Source organism: Alternaria atra (genome assembly GCF_907166805.1).
Source record: "Alternaria atra isolate CS162 genome assembly, contig: 25, whole genome shotgun sequence".
Classification (NCBI taxonomy): domain Eukaryota; kingdom Fungi; phylum Ascomycota; class Dothideomycetes; order Pleosporales; family Pleosporaceae; genus Alternaria; species Alternaria atra.
The window spans coordinates 2,312,985-2,326,634 of record NW_025091323.1 but is presented as its reverse complement, the minus strand read 5'-3'; the positions used below and the strand labels follow the sequence as shown (position 1 = coordinate 2,326,634).

At 51.1% G+C, this 13,650-nt stretch overlaps 3 protein-coding genes across 3 annotated transcripts; all 3 read right to left on the bottom strand.

Annotated features, from left to right (window-relative positions):
* Window positions 1–40: 40 nt before the first annotated feature.
* ALTATR162_LOCUS5803 (uncharacterized protein) lies at window positions 41–1,093 on the bottom strand (the record flags this gene model as incomplete). Its single annotated transcript, XM_043313423.1, has 1 exon — window positions 41–1,093. One exon carries the CDS (start codon window positions 1,091–1,093, stop codon window positions 41–43), a length of 1,053 nt encoding a protein of 350 aa, XP_043169358.1.
* A 1,081-nt stretch (window positions 1,094–2,174) lies between these two features.
* On the bottom strand, window positions 2,175–6,715 carry ALTATR162_LOCUS5802 (uncharacterized protein; the record flags this gene model as incomplete). The annotated part of the gene is made up of 4 exons (XM_043313422.1): window positions 2,175–3,289; window positions 3,953–5,246; window positions 5,700–6,187; window positions 6,241–6,715. 4 exons carry the CDS (start codon window positions 6,713–6,715, stop codon window positions 2,175–2,177), a joined length of 3,372 nt encoding a protein of 1,123 aa, XP_043169357.1.
* Window positions 6,716–10,849: 4,134 nt separating this feature from the next.
* Window positions 10,850–12,608, bottom strand: ALTATR162_LOCUS5801 (uncharacterized protein; the record flags this gene model as incomplete). Its single annotated transcript, XM_043313421.1, has 2 exons — window positions 10,850–12,117; window positions 12,188–12,608. The coding sequence occupies 2 exons, from the start codon at window positions 12,606–12,608 to the stop codon at window positions 10,850–10,852; spliced, it is 1,689 nt and encodes a 562-aa protein (XP_043169356.1).
* Window positions 12,609–13,650: the final 1,042 nt, after the last annotated feature.

Below are 13,650 nucleotides of genomic sequence, written 5' to 3'. Positions count from 1 at the left end.
CGCATACACCTTTGGGGTACATTTTTGTCGATGGGGTTGACTAGCCAACACGAACACCCTCCCCCCTCCCCTGTCTCGCAACCGGCAATAACAACGCCTCATTCCCGCCATCATCATCTGTCCATCTCCCCAACTTCGCAGCAAAAGCATCAACGGCGCCGTCTACAAACCCGACACCCTGATCGACCCAGCTCCTACTCTTTCTAATCAGACCAAAACCGTCGCTGGCCCCACCACTCCCACTTCCAGGTGACGACGAACTCGAACAAGAACTAATGTGTTTGCGACCGGTAAGAGGTACAGTGCCAGCCTCCAAAGCCTCCATATCGGAGACATTGAGCTCAAACGGCTCGTTGCTCTTGTTGTTGACATGGCTCGGTACCGGAGATACCGGTCTCGATACCGGGGTTGAAGTCCTATTCTGGGAAGAGAAGAAGGCTGCTCGTCCGGTCTGCCATTCCAAGGAAGTTCGCTTTACTAGTGCGGCGCCTGTATCGGGTTGGAGGAGGCGGTTGGGAGGCGGGTCGAGGAAAGGGTTCACTGGTGATGGAGCCGTGGATGTGCGACTTTGAGCATTGGTGTGGAGTGGTCGGCTTCGCGGACGGTTGGGCTGATGCGTCTTGCATCGTGGCCTGTACTTGATCTCGATGTCCTCGCCAACGTGCGCGTTGTTTCCCAGATACGAAAACGGAATCTGGGCCGCTGATGTAACAGCGTCATCACTGTCCATATCCATGTTCGTCGCTTTGTCGACCCATACCTCGCTTTCGTTGCCATGTCGATGCGCGTACTTGCTCACTTTGTCAATCGGTCTCCTCTCTTCACCCATACGCTTTGCTCTCATGTTCCTCACTCGTTTTCCCTCTTTCATTTCACTCCTCATGCCCATTCTCATGTTAACCGCCCAAACCATGAGCGTCCATACCACTCCTAATATCACAATTGCCAGTGTACCGACAAAAAGTAGCTTATAGCCCGTAGGCAGGTACACCAATTCGTAGTCCACACGACCCATAATACTCGAATGATATGGACTCTCGTTCGGTAGAACAGAGTCTGGATGTTGTAGTGGATTCGAACTTTGCTCTGGCATCGCAGTGAACGGCACAATGATTTTTGGATACAAAAAACCGGGAGGCGAGACGCGAGGGTATGTTGAGTGGCGGGGTGACGGAGTTGAGAATGTTATTAGCGTCGTTGGTATTATTGTCGCACTTTTCGACGATTTCACTTGTAAGGCTACGTCATACGAAGATCTAAGTGACTGTGGAAGTGACGGTGAAGCGGCATTGAGATGTAGCGCGCGGCGCATACCAGGGATGATACCCTGAATTTGAGGGATTGGAAAATGGCGCGTGGCGTATGTATAAGGTGTTGCAGAGGGCCAGTTGAACGTTGAGCTAGTGCGGTAGGAGTCTGTTGCTTTGGACGTCGACAGCTCCTCTCCTGCGTTGTTGGCAATATCCATGTGTCTCGGGGCTGCGGGCTCGTTCTGACCTGGCGTATGTATAGCAGTAGTGATAGTGAGTAGTGTTTCATAGTGTTGCGCCATCGGTGCCATGACAAAATAGTGAAAAGAATGCCGATTCGGTGGTACGAAAAGTCGCAACGATGTAAAAGAGAAGGCAGCGAAAAGTACGAAAGACCTTAGAAGACAGGCAGTAACCATGGAACAATGCAGAATAATGTCTCAAAGGGAGTTTCTGGAAGGAGCTGCCGTGAAGTAGGAACGTCAGACATCAACAATTGAACAAAGAGGAGTAATACATGAAGTGGCACAGTAACAACATCAGCTCAAAAGTCATGGAAGTTTTTGGACGATGTGTGTGCAATGACGATTTATAGAAGACTAGGATTACGTATATTTTATGTGAAGATGCCGTGCAGATGTAATGCTGGCAGGGGAACGAACGCCGCCTAATGGGATATCCAAACTGCAAATCTATAATGCATGATAATGGAAAATACTTTTGAACAAGACGATGCAGTATCGCAAGAAAGACACAGTGCCGTGAGAAGCAAAAACGATGCCGATGCAGCCATAGCTGCGGCGGGATTGTGTATTGCATCTCTCAAGTGCGGGTCGTAAAGTACCCACAGGCACATGGATCGTCATAAGCCCGCAACATAATGATTGTTGGGCGTTCGTACATGTCGTGCTCCAAGCTGGTTGCTTATCTGCGGTTGAAGTTGAGGTACTTCGCAGCAACGAAAAGAATAACCAAATTACTAGCAATAAACGCAGCAAAAATACCCAGATCTCTCCACCTGTTGCTGAACTCGTATCCAAGCGGTTGGTAGAACTCATCACCAACCTTATAGGCGCAGTAGTTACAGGCGGAGGTTGCGTTGTCGAGGAGGTAGCCAGGTGCGCCGTTGGAGAAGAAGTCGCCCATGTATGATCCACAATCCTGACCCTGTGGGGCGTTGAACTGGTTGTACTCGCCGGATGTACATTCGACGGAGAGGTCGTGAAGCTCAGTGACGATCATGCCACCAATAAGGCGTGTGAAGGGGTTGAGCTCGTAGAGCCACACGCGCCAGAACTTGGGAATCTGGGGCTTGGGGATTGTGACACCACAGAAGAGGGCGAAAATGATGATGATAAAGGGGTTCACGTAGGAAGCGATGAATGGGGACGGTGTCAGCGCAGCAATCGCCTGAGCCAAGGTGACGGAGAAGACCTCTGTGATGAGCACGATGAGGAACTGGTATCCGGCGCGCGAGCTGTCGGGGTTCAGTCCGGGGATGTAATAAAGAGGGATGAAGAAGAAGACAGCACAGAGGACGCTATACGGCATCTCAGCAAGCACCATAGACAAGGCGAAGGGGAACGTCTTGTATGCCTTGGACATCTGCTCGCGGAAAGAGATCATACGCTGAACGGCGTACTTGGGTTCGACCTGAGCGAGAATCAGAGCAGGCAGAACGGTAACCTGGAAGATGATGAAGACACGGTATTGCAGGGATGATCGGGAATCGTCGAGCTGGAGGTACATGAGACCTGTGAGTAGAGCGATGATGACGTGGTTGAAGAGACGGGTGAAGCCGTAGTTGGGAGTGCGCCAGAAAGACAGGTTTTGGCGTTTGACAACCTGCTTGATCTGGTAAGAGAGTGGTGTAGCGTACTCCTGTTGTTCAACTGGCTCGGCGGAGCCAACGGCAGCCATGCGTTCTTCCTTGACCTCGACGATGTGGCGCTTGACCTCCGCGAACTCCTCAGAGTCCCGCCAAACATCAGCCCAATCCTTGTCTCCGATACGAGGAGCAGAACCAGCACCGACAGCGTCTAGCATCCACTCAGCGGGGTTGGCATCAGGAGGGCAGTCGGCACCGTGGCGATGGAAGTAGTTGAGGAGAACATGGGCGTCCTTGCCAATGTCACCAAAGTAGACACACTGACCACCCCTCTGGAGGAGCAACAGACGATCGAAATTCTCGAAGAGAGCAGAGTTGGGCTGATGGATCGTGCACAAGATGGCTTGACCGGCGGCAGCAAGCTTGCGAAGGAAACGAACGATGTTGAAAGCACTCTGCGAGTCGAGACCAGAGGTAGGTTCGTCCAAGAAGAGCAGGAGCTCAGGCTTGGCAGCGAGCTCAACACCAATAGTTACACGTTTGCGCTGTTCGACAGCTAGACCACTCTCAGGGTCACCAATGATAGCATCTGCGATGTCTTCCATTTCCAACAAGGCGATGACCTCCTCAACGTAGGCGTACTTCTCAGCCTGAGGAGTCTCGTAGGGTTGTCGCAGGTCGGCAGAGAAGCGAAGCGCCTCGCGGACGGTAGTAGCAGGCTCATGGACATCAAGTTGTTCGGCGTAGGCAGTTCCACGCTGGAAAGCAATACCAGGAACCTTTCCGTCGACAAGCTTGTCTCCACTGATGACACCAATGTTCTTGCGGTTGGCTAGCACATCGAGAAGCGTAGTCTTTCCAGCACCAGAGGCACCCATGAGCGCTGTCAGTTGTCCGGGCTTGACGTATCCGTAGATGTTGTTGAGCAGGCGGAGCTCTCCGCTAGGAACAGGAACGTCGTAGCAAAGGTCCTCCCATGTGAGAACAGCCTTGGAAGCAATGTTCAGATCCGAGTCCTTGTCACTGCTGTCTTCCTTACGGTTACGCTTGTCGCGCTTCTCTTGCAACTTGGCGTTCAGTTCCTTGAGTTCTTTGTTCTCTTTGACGAAGAATGTGACTGTACGGCCACCAGCACCCCACTTGACGAACTCTCCGAGGAAGGCGTTGGCGAGAAGGAATCCGACGATGAGGGCGACCATGATACCGTAGTGCATCCAGAGATCTGAAGGGTCCCAAGAGAACGATGTCTTGATGTAGTTGGTACCAGACACGATGGGGTTACCAGCTTCACTACCAGGTAGCGTACAAACCTGGGCGCTGAGGTCGTCGTAACCAGGTCCAGAAGGAACCAGGGAGCTACCGGCACAGGTCAAGTCCAGGCGGCTGAACTCATTCATCATGAGAGCAGAGAAACCCAATCCTAAAGCGTTGATGTAGAAGATCCATCGAAGCCAGACTTGCTCGGATTGCCACTGGATAAGGTAACCGGAAGTGAGTACGAACAATGTGATGATTGTAGCAGCTAGACGAATCGCGACATCGAAATCTGGACAGAGACATCCAACCGTTCGGAAGAACAGTGTCATAGCCAGATAACCAGTGATGATGACCAACGCGAATGTGAAGAAAGCTCCGGCATCTCGCACCAGGTTCGTCATGAAGTACACGATGATGGAAAAGACCAGAATCTGCACGGATGCAAACAGGAGATCGACACCAATCTGGGCTATCCAAAGGGCTGACGGTCGATGGAATGTAAAAGCACGATGTTTGTTGATGATTGGCCTGCCTAACATGGTGGATGCCAATTCGGAGAAAGCCTGGAAAGCGTTGAAGAGCAGAGCAATGAAGAGAACACCACCACGAGTGAAGGCGCCTGCAGAGGTATCAGGGAGATCGAGCCAGACGGTACCGGTAATGATGGCAATAGAGATGGAGGTGATCCAAGAGACAACGAGGGCGAACTTGTCCTGCCATTTGAGCAAGAATTGACGCTTCGCCAAGGCCCAGACTTGCAGGTAGAAAGGAATCGAGTAGACAGACTTCTGGGGTGCATGGCGCTTGGACTCCTTGACGGCTAGCTGGAAGTCATCGTAGACGTGCTTCTCCTGGTCCATCTGTGCCTTGTACGCTACCATCTCAGCATCGAGCCTGGCAGCGGCCTCGGACTGTTTGAAGGCTTCAGCGAGCGCTTCAGGGGTGGAAGGAACATCCTTCTCGCTCATACCGGGCTTGAACTCGCGCTCAAAGGGATCAGTGCAACCAGTAAGGTAGTCAGGAGTGGTTTGACGGGGCTTCTCCAAGAATCCGAGACTCTCAAAGTAAGCGCGGGCTTCCTGTGCAGGTCCAAAGTAAACTTGTCGGCCGCTGTCGATGACCATGACTTTGTCGAAGCACTTGTAGATGTTCTCGGAAGCCTGGTAGAGAGACACGAAGGTTGTCGTCTTGTAGATGTTTGTTAGCACCCTAAGCGAACGCGCATAGTCGACAGCAGTTGAAGCATCTAATCCTCTTGTGGAGTTGTCCCAGCTCATCAGGGAAGCACCCGTGATCATGGTTTCGGCGATGGAAACTCGCTTCCTCTCTCCTCCGCTGACACCACGGACAAAGGGATTGCCCACAATGGTGTTGCGCGTGTGCTCGATGTTGAACATCTTGAGCATGAGGTCGATGACCTTCTCCTTGAAGTCTTGTCTTGAGAGTCCGGCTGGGCGCTTTCCAGGTACCTTGGTCTCGAGCGCGAAGTCGAGTGTCTGTCCGACGGTGAGTGTAGGGTGGTGGTTCTCATCCTCCTCGCAGTATACCGCCTCACCCCTGTACCTCTTCTCGAAGAAGTCGGCATCGAATGGACCGTATAGGACGTTTCCATCAACCTTGGTGTATCCGTATCGCTGGTTGCTGATGACCTTGAGGAATGTGGTACAACCGCTGCCTGGCTTTCCTAGGACCAGCACCATCTCGCCAGGCTTGACGACACCCTTGAAGTCCTTCAGGATGTCGAACTCCTTTCCCTTCTTGCCAAGGCCGAGAATGTTGGCGGCGGTTTCGAAGACATTGAAAAACGATACAAAGGCGTCAGGGAAGGTTTTGACGTAGTTCTTGACACCACCTATGCGACAGTTAGCGTGTGTCTTGGATACAGATGATGTAAGGTAGCCATACCGATACCGCTAACGGTGAGACCGTCCCACACAACACCAATGCGCTTCGACTTGATACCCGCTGCCTCTTCCTCGTCTTTGCCACCGCGCAAAGTGGCTTCGAGGTCGAAGGCCTCATCGGAGGAGTCGGAACCTGCAACAGTGGCCTTCTCTACGTCTGTGACAACTTTGTCTTTGCGACTCTGCTTGCTCTGTACGCGACTTAATCGGCGCGAGATGTTGCTAGCACGGGAGAGCTCTTTTGATAGTTCCGCAAAATCGGCCTCGGCACGTTGGATGTCAACCCCACCCGTGACATTGCTGAAGCCCTTTTCGTTGTTGGCCGAGTTGCGCGCAGTGCTTTCGGTGATAGATGCAGTCCTGACGCTGGCGTCGTCGCGGTGGGCGTGGTTGCGGTTGGGATGGATTGCCTCAAAAGTTGTTGCCTCGGTGTGCTCTTGGATCTGCGTATGCTGAGGAACACTGGCGTTGTCCATGGCTGTGGCGGCGGTACAGGGCGCACCCTGCGTTTCAATTGAACGGTTCGGATCCGGTACGGGCAGAGGCAATGTCTCACACTTGTGCAGGCCCGGAAAAGAAGCGGATTATAAAGAACGTATGGATATCTTGCAAAAACAAAAGCAAACGAGCAGCCTAAGAGCAGCAAAGGAGATGTCGCAACGGCTAAATAAAATAAGAAAACAGTACACGACTCGGAGATAAGAGCGAGTTGTGGGCCTTTAGTTCCGAAAGAGGTTAAACCCACAATCCTGAGGAGATGGCGCCGCGTGCGGCTAGGCAGATCTCTTATGTTGCAGCTATCAACCCGCAACACTGCAACGGGTAAGTTTGATGCTCCATCATTCTTCAGCGGACTGCTTCGCACGGAGTTGGTCGTGTATCAAACCGCGCAATCGAGTCACTCCGTTACACCGTGATCGACCCCACAGTCACATTCGCTGCAATTCGGTTAGATTCCGCCTTACATGACGCTGAGATCTCTGGGCAGACGCAAGAATGCACCCGTCTACCAACGACATGCGGCTCAGTGCATCTTGATTGCTAGTGGGACAATTTACACTCAAGCTCACTAATCTCATGCTGAAAACTCCGTGAGTGGAGCATTCAACGCAGAGACCATAATTCACTTCACAGTCGTCTCTCGCGCACGCGGTTGTTGAGGAGGATCAAATGAGCACAATCTCGCGGAGTAGCTTGACTCCGCTAGGCTGGATTGCTTACATGCTTTTTGACCCCACTTGTCTCCACGGCGAGTTTGTCAGCCTTCTACTTTCAGCACCTTGGCCTCGAGTCATATCACTCCGCCGTTGGACCTTCCACGCCAACGGGCCGACAGCACCTCCCTTTCCACGTTCCACTCCATTCTGGTAGCGGACTTTCCACGTTTTGGAGACTCGAGCATTGCTCAGCCCTAGAGAGTACGTCTGAGATGCACGTTGCCTTCTCTTAGCGTCGGTGTTCCGTGGCGGCTTTCCCGCATGTGCTTCGGCAACCCGACGGCGCCCTTTTTTCGACTCATTCTCGCTCATTCTAGACTAATACATGAGTCTTCCGTGCATCTCAACCTTCTGATCTGCAGCAAGGGGCGTTATGATGGTTGCACCACATATAACGACTCACACCGACTCACTTTGACGGTTGCTGCCTACACCAATTCTTATCTAGGTCGAGAATCCAGTTGTCTTCACCACACTTTTTCCGACATGAAGCATGGGGATTCAGCCGCACAGACTAATTTTAGACCGCTGGTTGCTTTCCAGATCGACTCTGGTAGGCAATGTGCGCCAATAAACTTTCGAGCATCAACACGCGATCGTAGCGTGTTATCGCAGTCCTTACGCATCTTGTGCATATGCATTTACACTTCGCGGAGCGTGTCAGCACTATCATGTAAATGGGAATCTTCCCGTTAGTGCAAAAGAGCTAATCAAGCATAAAACAGACATACTAATCAACTGTTTCTTATCGCAATAGTTGCCGTTATTACCTCAGTACGCGGGGGAACGTTTTTTCCGCCATCACCATCATGCTGTTAGGTCAATCATACCGGGCCCACTTGGAACTTGAGAACTACGCTTCTACAGCCAATCGTAGCTTAGACTACTAAAAGCGCACAAACGCAGGCACATTGGGGGCGACGAAAGTCTAAGATTATTACAACGCTAATATTAGCATCACAAAATCGCGGCTTGTAGCAAACTGAAACCGCGACCGCACAGCTTCATATGTCTCGAGACAACACGAGCGGACACCACCAATTTATCTCTCTAGACCTCAGCTCAGGGCCCACCTGTATGACTGCAGCCAGTCAACACTCAGCGCCTGAGTAATCAACACGAGGAGCCAAGATGTGCTACGTCACACCGGATACGATCGCGAGCAACACGACGCGAAGTCATGTGAGAGCGCCTCAAGTATTCAGACTATTAAGCTGTCATTGGCTCTATTGTAGAAGAGGTTCAGTTACGGACAAGGCAGACTTATCATGAATACACTCCAAAAGCTCACCGAGGAAGCATCGGCGCAGTCATTGCGGATGGATATCACATGATCGCATATGCGTCTCGCGTTTTTCGTTTTTCGTTTTCGTCGTGACGATGAGCTATTCTGAGGTACAGTAAGTACGGACAGTCCTGTGTATAAGCCAGTACATATAGTGGCTACACCAAAACTGAGAAACTATATCAAACTTGTAACCTACTGTTGACCCCTCCCTTTCCAAAGCATCGAGTAAATCGCCAACAACTCCTTACTCAAAATGTCTTTCCCGCCCATCCGATTCGCTCCCTTCCAAGTCTCCAGCGCACCATCATCAGGTGAAAAAGACACACGACAACCCTCCCAACAGTCAGAGACTTCGGCAACGTCCAGCACGTCTGGAACCTCCACAGCGTCAGGAAACTCAACATCAAATACAACCAGCTCAAACCAGACGGACCCGCAGAAGGGGAAGTGACCTACTAGATACATCGCGAAGGCACTAGGGATCGGCCGACCAGCTTGTATATCATACCGGCTAAATAATCTGGCTTAACAATTCCATTCACTCGCTTCGGGGGGGAATCATAGCAGTACGATGATTGTATACCGCAGCCACGTTCTCTCGGGAGCATAAGCATCGCAATCAATAATTGAGGCTAGCTTAGGTTGGTACAGGGTCGCTTCCGTCAGCACTCAAGACTATGGCATCGAAAGAATAGTAAAGTTATCACGTATCACCCAGTGTATTGCCTATTTGTCTACCATATCCATCACTCAGTCATTCCAGTCATGACAACAAGTCTAACGTCTCAACAACGACCCATTTGCAAACTTACCATGCCCTTAACCAGCCGGCCATTCGTTCTGCACTAAGACTCCTATCCGTATATCGAAGTCCAGTCCTCCAACTCCACATAACTTCATTGTCACCCATGGATATGTGTTCGTTAAGTTTCTCGGTACCCTGTTTCCTTCATTCTAGTGCACGAACATTCGTGCCCCGTTATACGTTGTCCGCTCGGTGCTACTTCGCGATTACAGATACGAGGTGCGATGCTAGCACACCCCACGCAGCCAGTAACATATTGACCGGTCGCGTACTATTACGTTTACACAAACAACGTTCCGAAATGCAACATGTATCCGAGTCAAAATTCCCTGTATCAGAAAACACTGCAGCGTCCATTTTTACGTGGCTGAATGAAAGGGAAAGACTACGTTTACTCTGTACTTTTGAGCTACATGATACGTTCATAGCAACGAAAAGCTTCGAGATCAACCCTCATTAGTAGTTGTGTTGTAGTCCAACGCGATGTGTGGAAACATAGTATAAATATGCAATACAACAATGCCAGCTGCCTAGGTATTGTAACCACTCTATTTTACATCATGCACAACAAGGAACACGTTCGCTATCAGGATCTCCACTAACAACTCACAACGTAAAGTGAGAGTCGCATTCCAATATTCATTGCGCTCATCACCTATCTACATCTCGCAAAAAAGACTAAAGATACTCATATCATACATCTCACTTTTGACAGACGAAGCTTCCAGATGTTACTCTTCTTCCTGGCCTCGTTAGAGATGACGAGCTGAAAGGACAAGAAGCGTCTACATTCTAGATTTTCACAGCCAAACAGATGGCAACAACATACAGGTGAACTATAGAAAACGATGATATTCTGTTATTTCTGCCACACGCACCAAAGACGGCTTGACAAAAAAGCTCGAGGTAACTATTCGAAAACAAAGCAAACTTAGAAAACCAATGATTTGAAATGTGACATTGAAATGATACAAAGTGAAGTAGTATCACAGTTTTTCGCTAAACATCATATCCATCGCAAAAAACGAACGATTGGAAAACCTCTTCCGCCCGAAATAAGACACATTCCGTCATGGTGACGCCTTGCTAAACATACCAATGTTGAAAGTGACATAGGGAAATTGTGTTTGGGTATGTTGTAGTCGTAGTTCCAAAGTGTACCCTTGCCAACTCAACCATCTTCGCCATTTCATACATCTTGGTCTTTTTCATTCCCACGCGCCACTTCTTCCAACTCTCAACACCAACCATAGTCTTCAAGAGCGCAAAAAAAAATAAAAAATATCACACCTCACCATTCCTACCTCTTCTCACCCATCTGCACCCCCGCCTCAAGCGCCATTGGCGTCTTCTCTCTCCGCTCCGGTGCCTGACCACCAGCACTACTAGACTCACCCTGCGGCCTTCGTCCAATACGCGCAAGCCAGCTCTCAGCACTCTGAACTGTACCATCAACAACAGTAGTAATCTGACCCATCATATCCAGTCCCTCCTTGGCAAACGCCAACATGCGGTTCGCGCCTCTGACCTCATCGCCACCCGCATATTCGTTGTTCGCGTTGCGTCCCGCGAGCTGCCATCGCTGAGGTACAGACAGCAATTGTGTACGAACGACCGTTTGGGCGTTTTGCGGGAGAGCACCGCCTGTGTAGCGGGATACGGATTGCACGACTGATTGGAGGGTCTGCCAGATATCCGACGAGAGGGCCTTGATACGGTCGGCGATTTTGCGGACTTGGTCATCCTTGTCTGTGGTGTCGGCGAGGCCCATTTGGGCCATGTTGCCGTTGAGTTGCGTCTTCTCGTCTTGGCTGCTGGACTGCCTTTGGTTGTTGAGGGCGGCTTCGTATTCTTCGAGGACAAGCGTGAGCGCGCGCATGACGGAGTCAATGTGAGTTGTTGCGCCGCGGAGGAGACCGAGGCAGAGCTTCAAGGATCGTAGTGATGTCTCTGACAGCGCGACACCAAGACCGGAGGTTGTCATGATAAGCTGTGTAGACCAGTTGACACGACGGTCCTGCGGAGTGTTTGAGCGTTGCTCTGGCGATTTTTGCGACGTGACTTCTCTAGAGATGACTGCTTCCTCATAGTTTGGAGAGCGCTGATCATCGTAGGCAGGAAGCGACTCGGTGTACGAGGATTGCGAGCCGCCTCTTGTTCGTGATGCCGCTGCAAGCGCATCGTCGACATCCATGGCATCGTCGGCCGGACTGGCGATCCTTTGTCTTTTGCTTCTTGAACTCTCGCCATCTCCCTGTTCGAGGTCGCTGGGTCGTCTGTCTCCTAGATAGCGTCGCAGACTTTTCTCCATACCGGTTCTTCTACCAACAGATGACACAGTGTTGACCATTGGCGATCCAATGTTGCGCTCAATGAGCTCAGCACCGTATTGGACCAGTCGTGGAGTATAGCCTTTGGTCGTATTGTAGGCTGAGATGGAGCCGTTGATACCGCTCCCAAGCCATGGGTGATTCGACGTAATCAAGGAGAGGAGCGGTTCTGGGGGTTCGGTTGTAGATTCTCGAGCGGAAAGCGTGAGGGATCGTGCTGTTGGCGAGCGAACAAAGTCTGCAGTAGTCAGTTAGTATGTATCCTATCCAGTATTATAGACAGTAATCGCAACGGCAAGGCCACATACCTGGATTTCCCAGTCCACTCAATGCTTCCGCTGCCAGCCTTACATCCGGATCGTCCATACTAACACTCGTCTCTCGTCTACCTGTGTTCTCACTGCGCACACTTGCCGTATCCATGGGACTTCCTATGTCTTCGCGCGACAGGCTATCAGGCGCTCGTGGGATGGTCGCATTGTTTGGCATTGGCAACCTGCCCCATTGCGATGCATCGTATTGCGACCGTGGGCTGAATTCTATCGAGTTGTGCGGAGTATGACGCGTTTTGGTGTCGGGCAGGTCCAGCGACTTGATGCCCGGCAGCCTTGCATGATCTGGGACATGGCTCGGGATATGCGTCGGTACCGAAGGGAGATGCAGCGACTCGGGCTCGTGTTGTGTGTATGCAGGCGGCGGGGCACGTTGGAGTGGTCGTTCCTGCTCCATTATAGGATTCTCGCAGGACCGTGACGTTTTATAATCGAACCAACCCTACCCCACGTTCGTCTATGCGCAAATCACACCCAACTATATCTTTGCGACTCCTCGCAGTAACTATCTCGAGTTGCGCTATGTCCGTGAAAGCCGTCGCAGTGCCCACTGACGGTGCGGAAGGAGTGTCTCGAAAGGGTATTGTACTCCGCGGAAGCGTAATCGGAGGCCCAAGTGCGAATTGGAGACCGCGATGATGTCGTTTAAGGGGATGGATGCGAGTCTCGAAGAACGCACAACACGGAAGGGGAGCTCTGGATATCAGTCGCAACGGGTGGAATCGTCGCTTATCGCATGGTTGATCGGAGGGCAAGGTTCGAGGGGATGACAGCGAGACGCCCGGCAGCAAATTGGGGATCACCACAAAGCCGTGATTCTCACATGTCAATCCTATCACATGTCACCACTGATCCACCCAGTCCACGCCACACATGCTTCTTGGCAGCCAATTCTGCGCGAGGTGCAACCGACGTAAACAGCTCAAGTTTCGCCTACAGCCAATGTGAAATAAATTTAGAAACATTAAACTCTTTTCACGAAACAATCAAACGCATTGCGATGAGTTGGGGCTATCACGATGATATCAAGTCAGGGCTGACGACAACTGAACCCGGTACACGGGGCTGCAGCCGATCGCTCAGCTTCCGGCATAACGTCTCCCCTCGCTATTGCACGTGTAAACTGGCTAAGCTTCCCCACACATCAGCCCTGTCCTCTTCCGATAACCGCAGACAACACGAAACAAACACAACAAACAAGACCATGTCTTTGACGATTATGCATTATCTATCGTTCCAGTATTTGCTACAACGTGCTATACCGCCCATACCAAAGCCCAAGACCAACACCGGAGTTGTCGTAACGCGAACCGACCAACCATGCTCTTACATGCTTTTATCGTAACACGGGGCTACACCAAAGTGTCTGTCCCCAAACATAGCAATTACAAGAAGATAGAAAATTGTAGCCCTCCAGGGTGATATCGTGCCAAGAACGA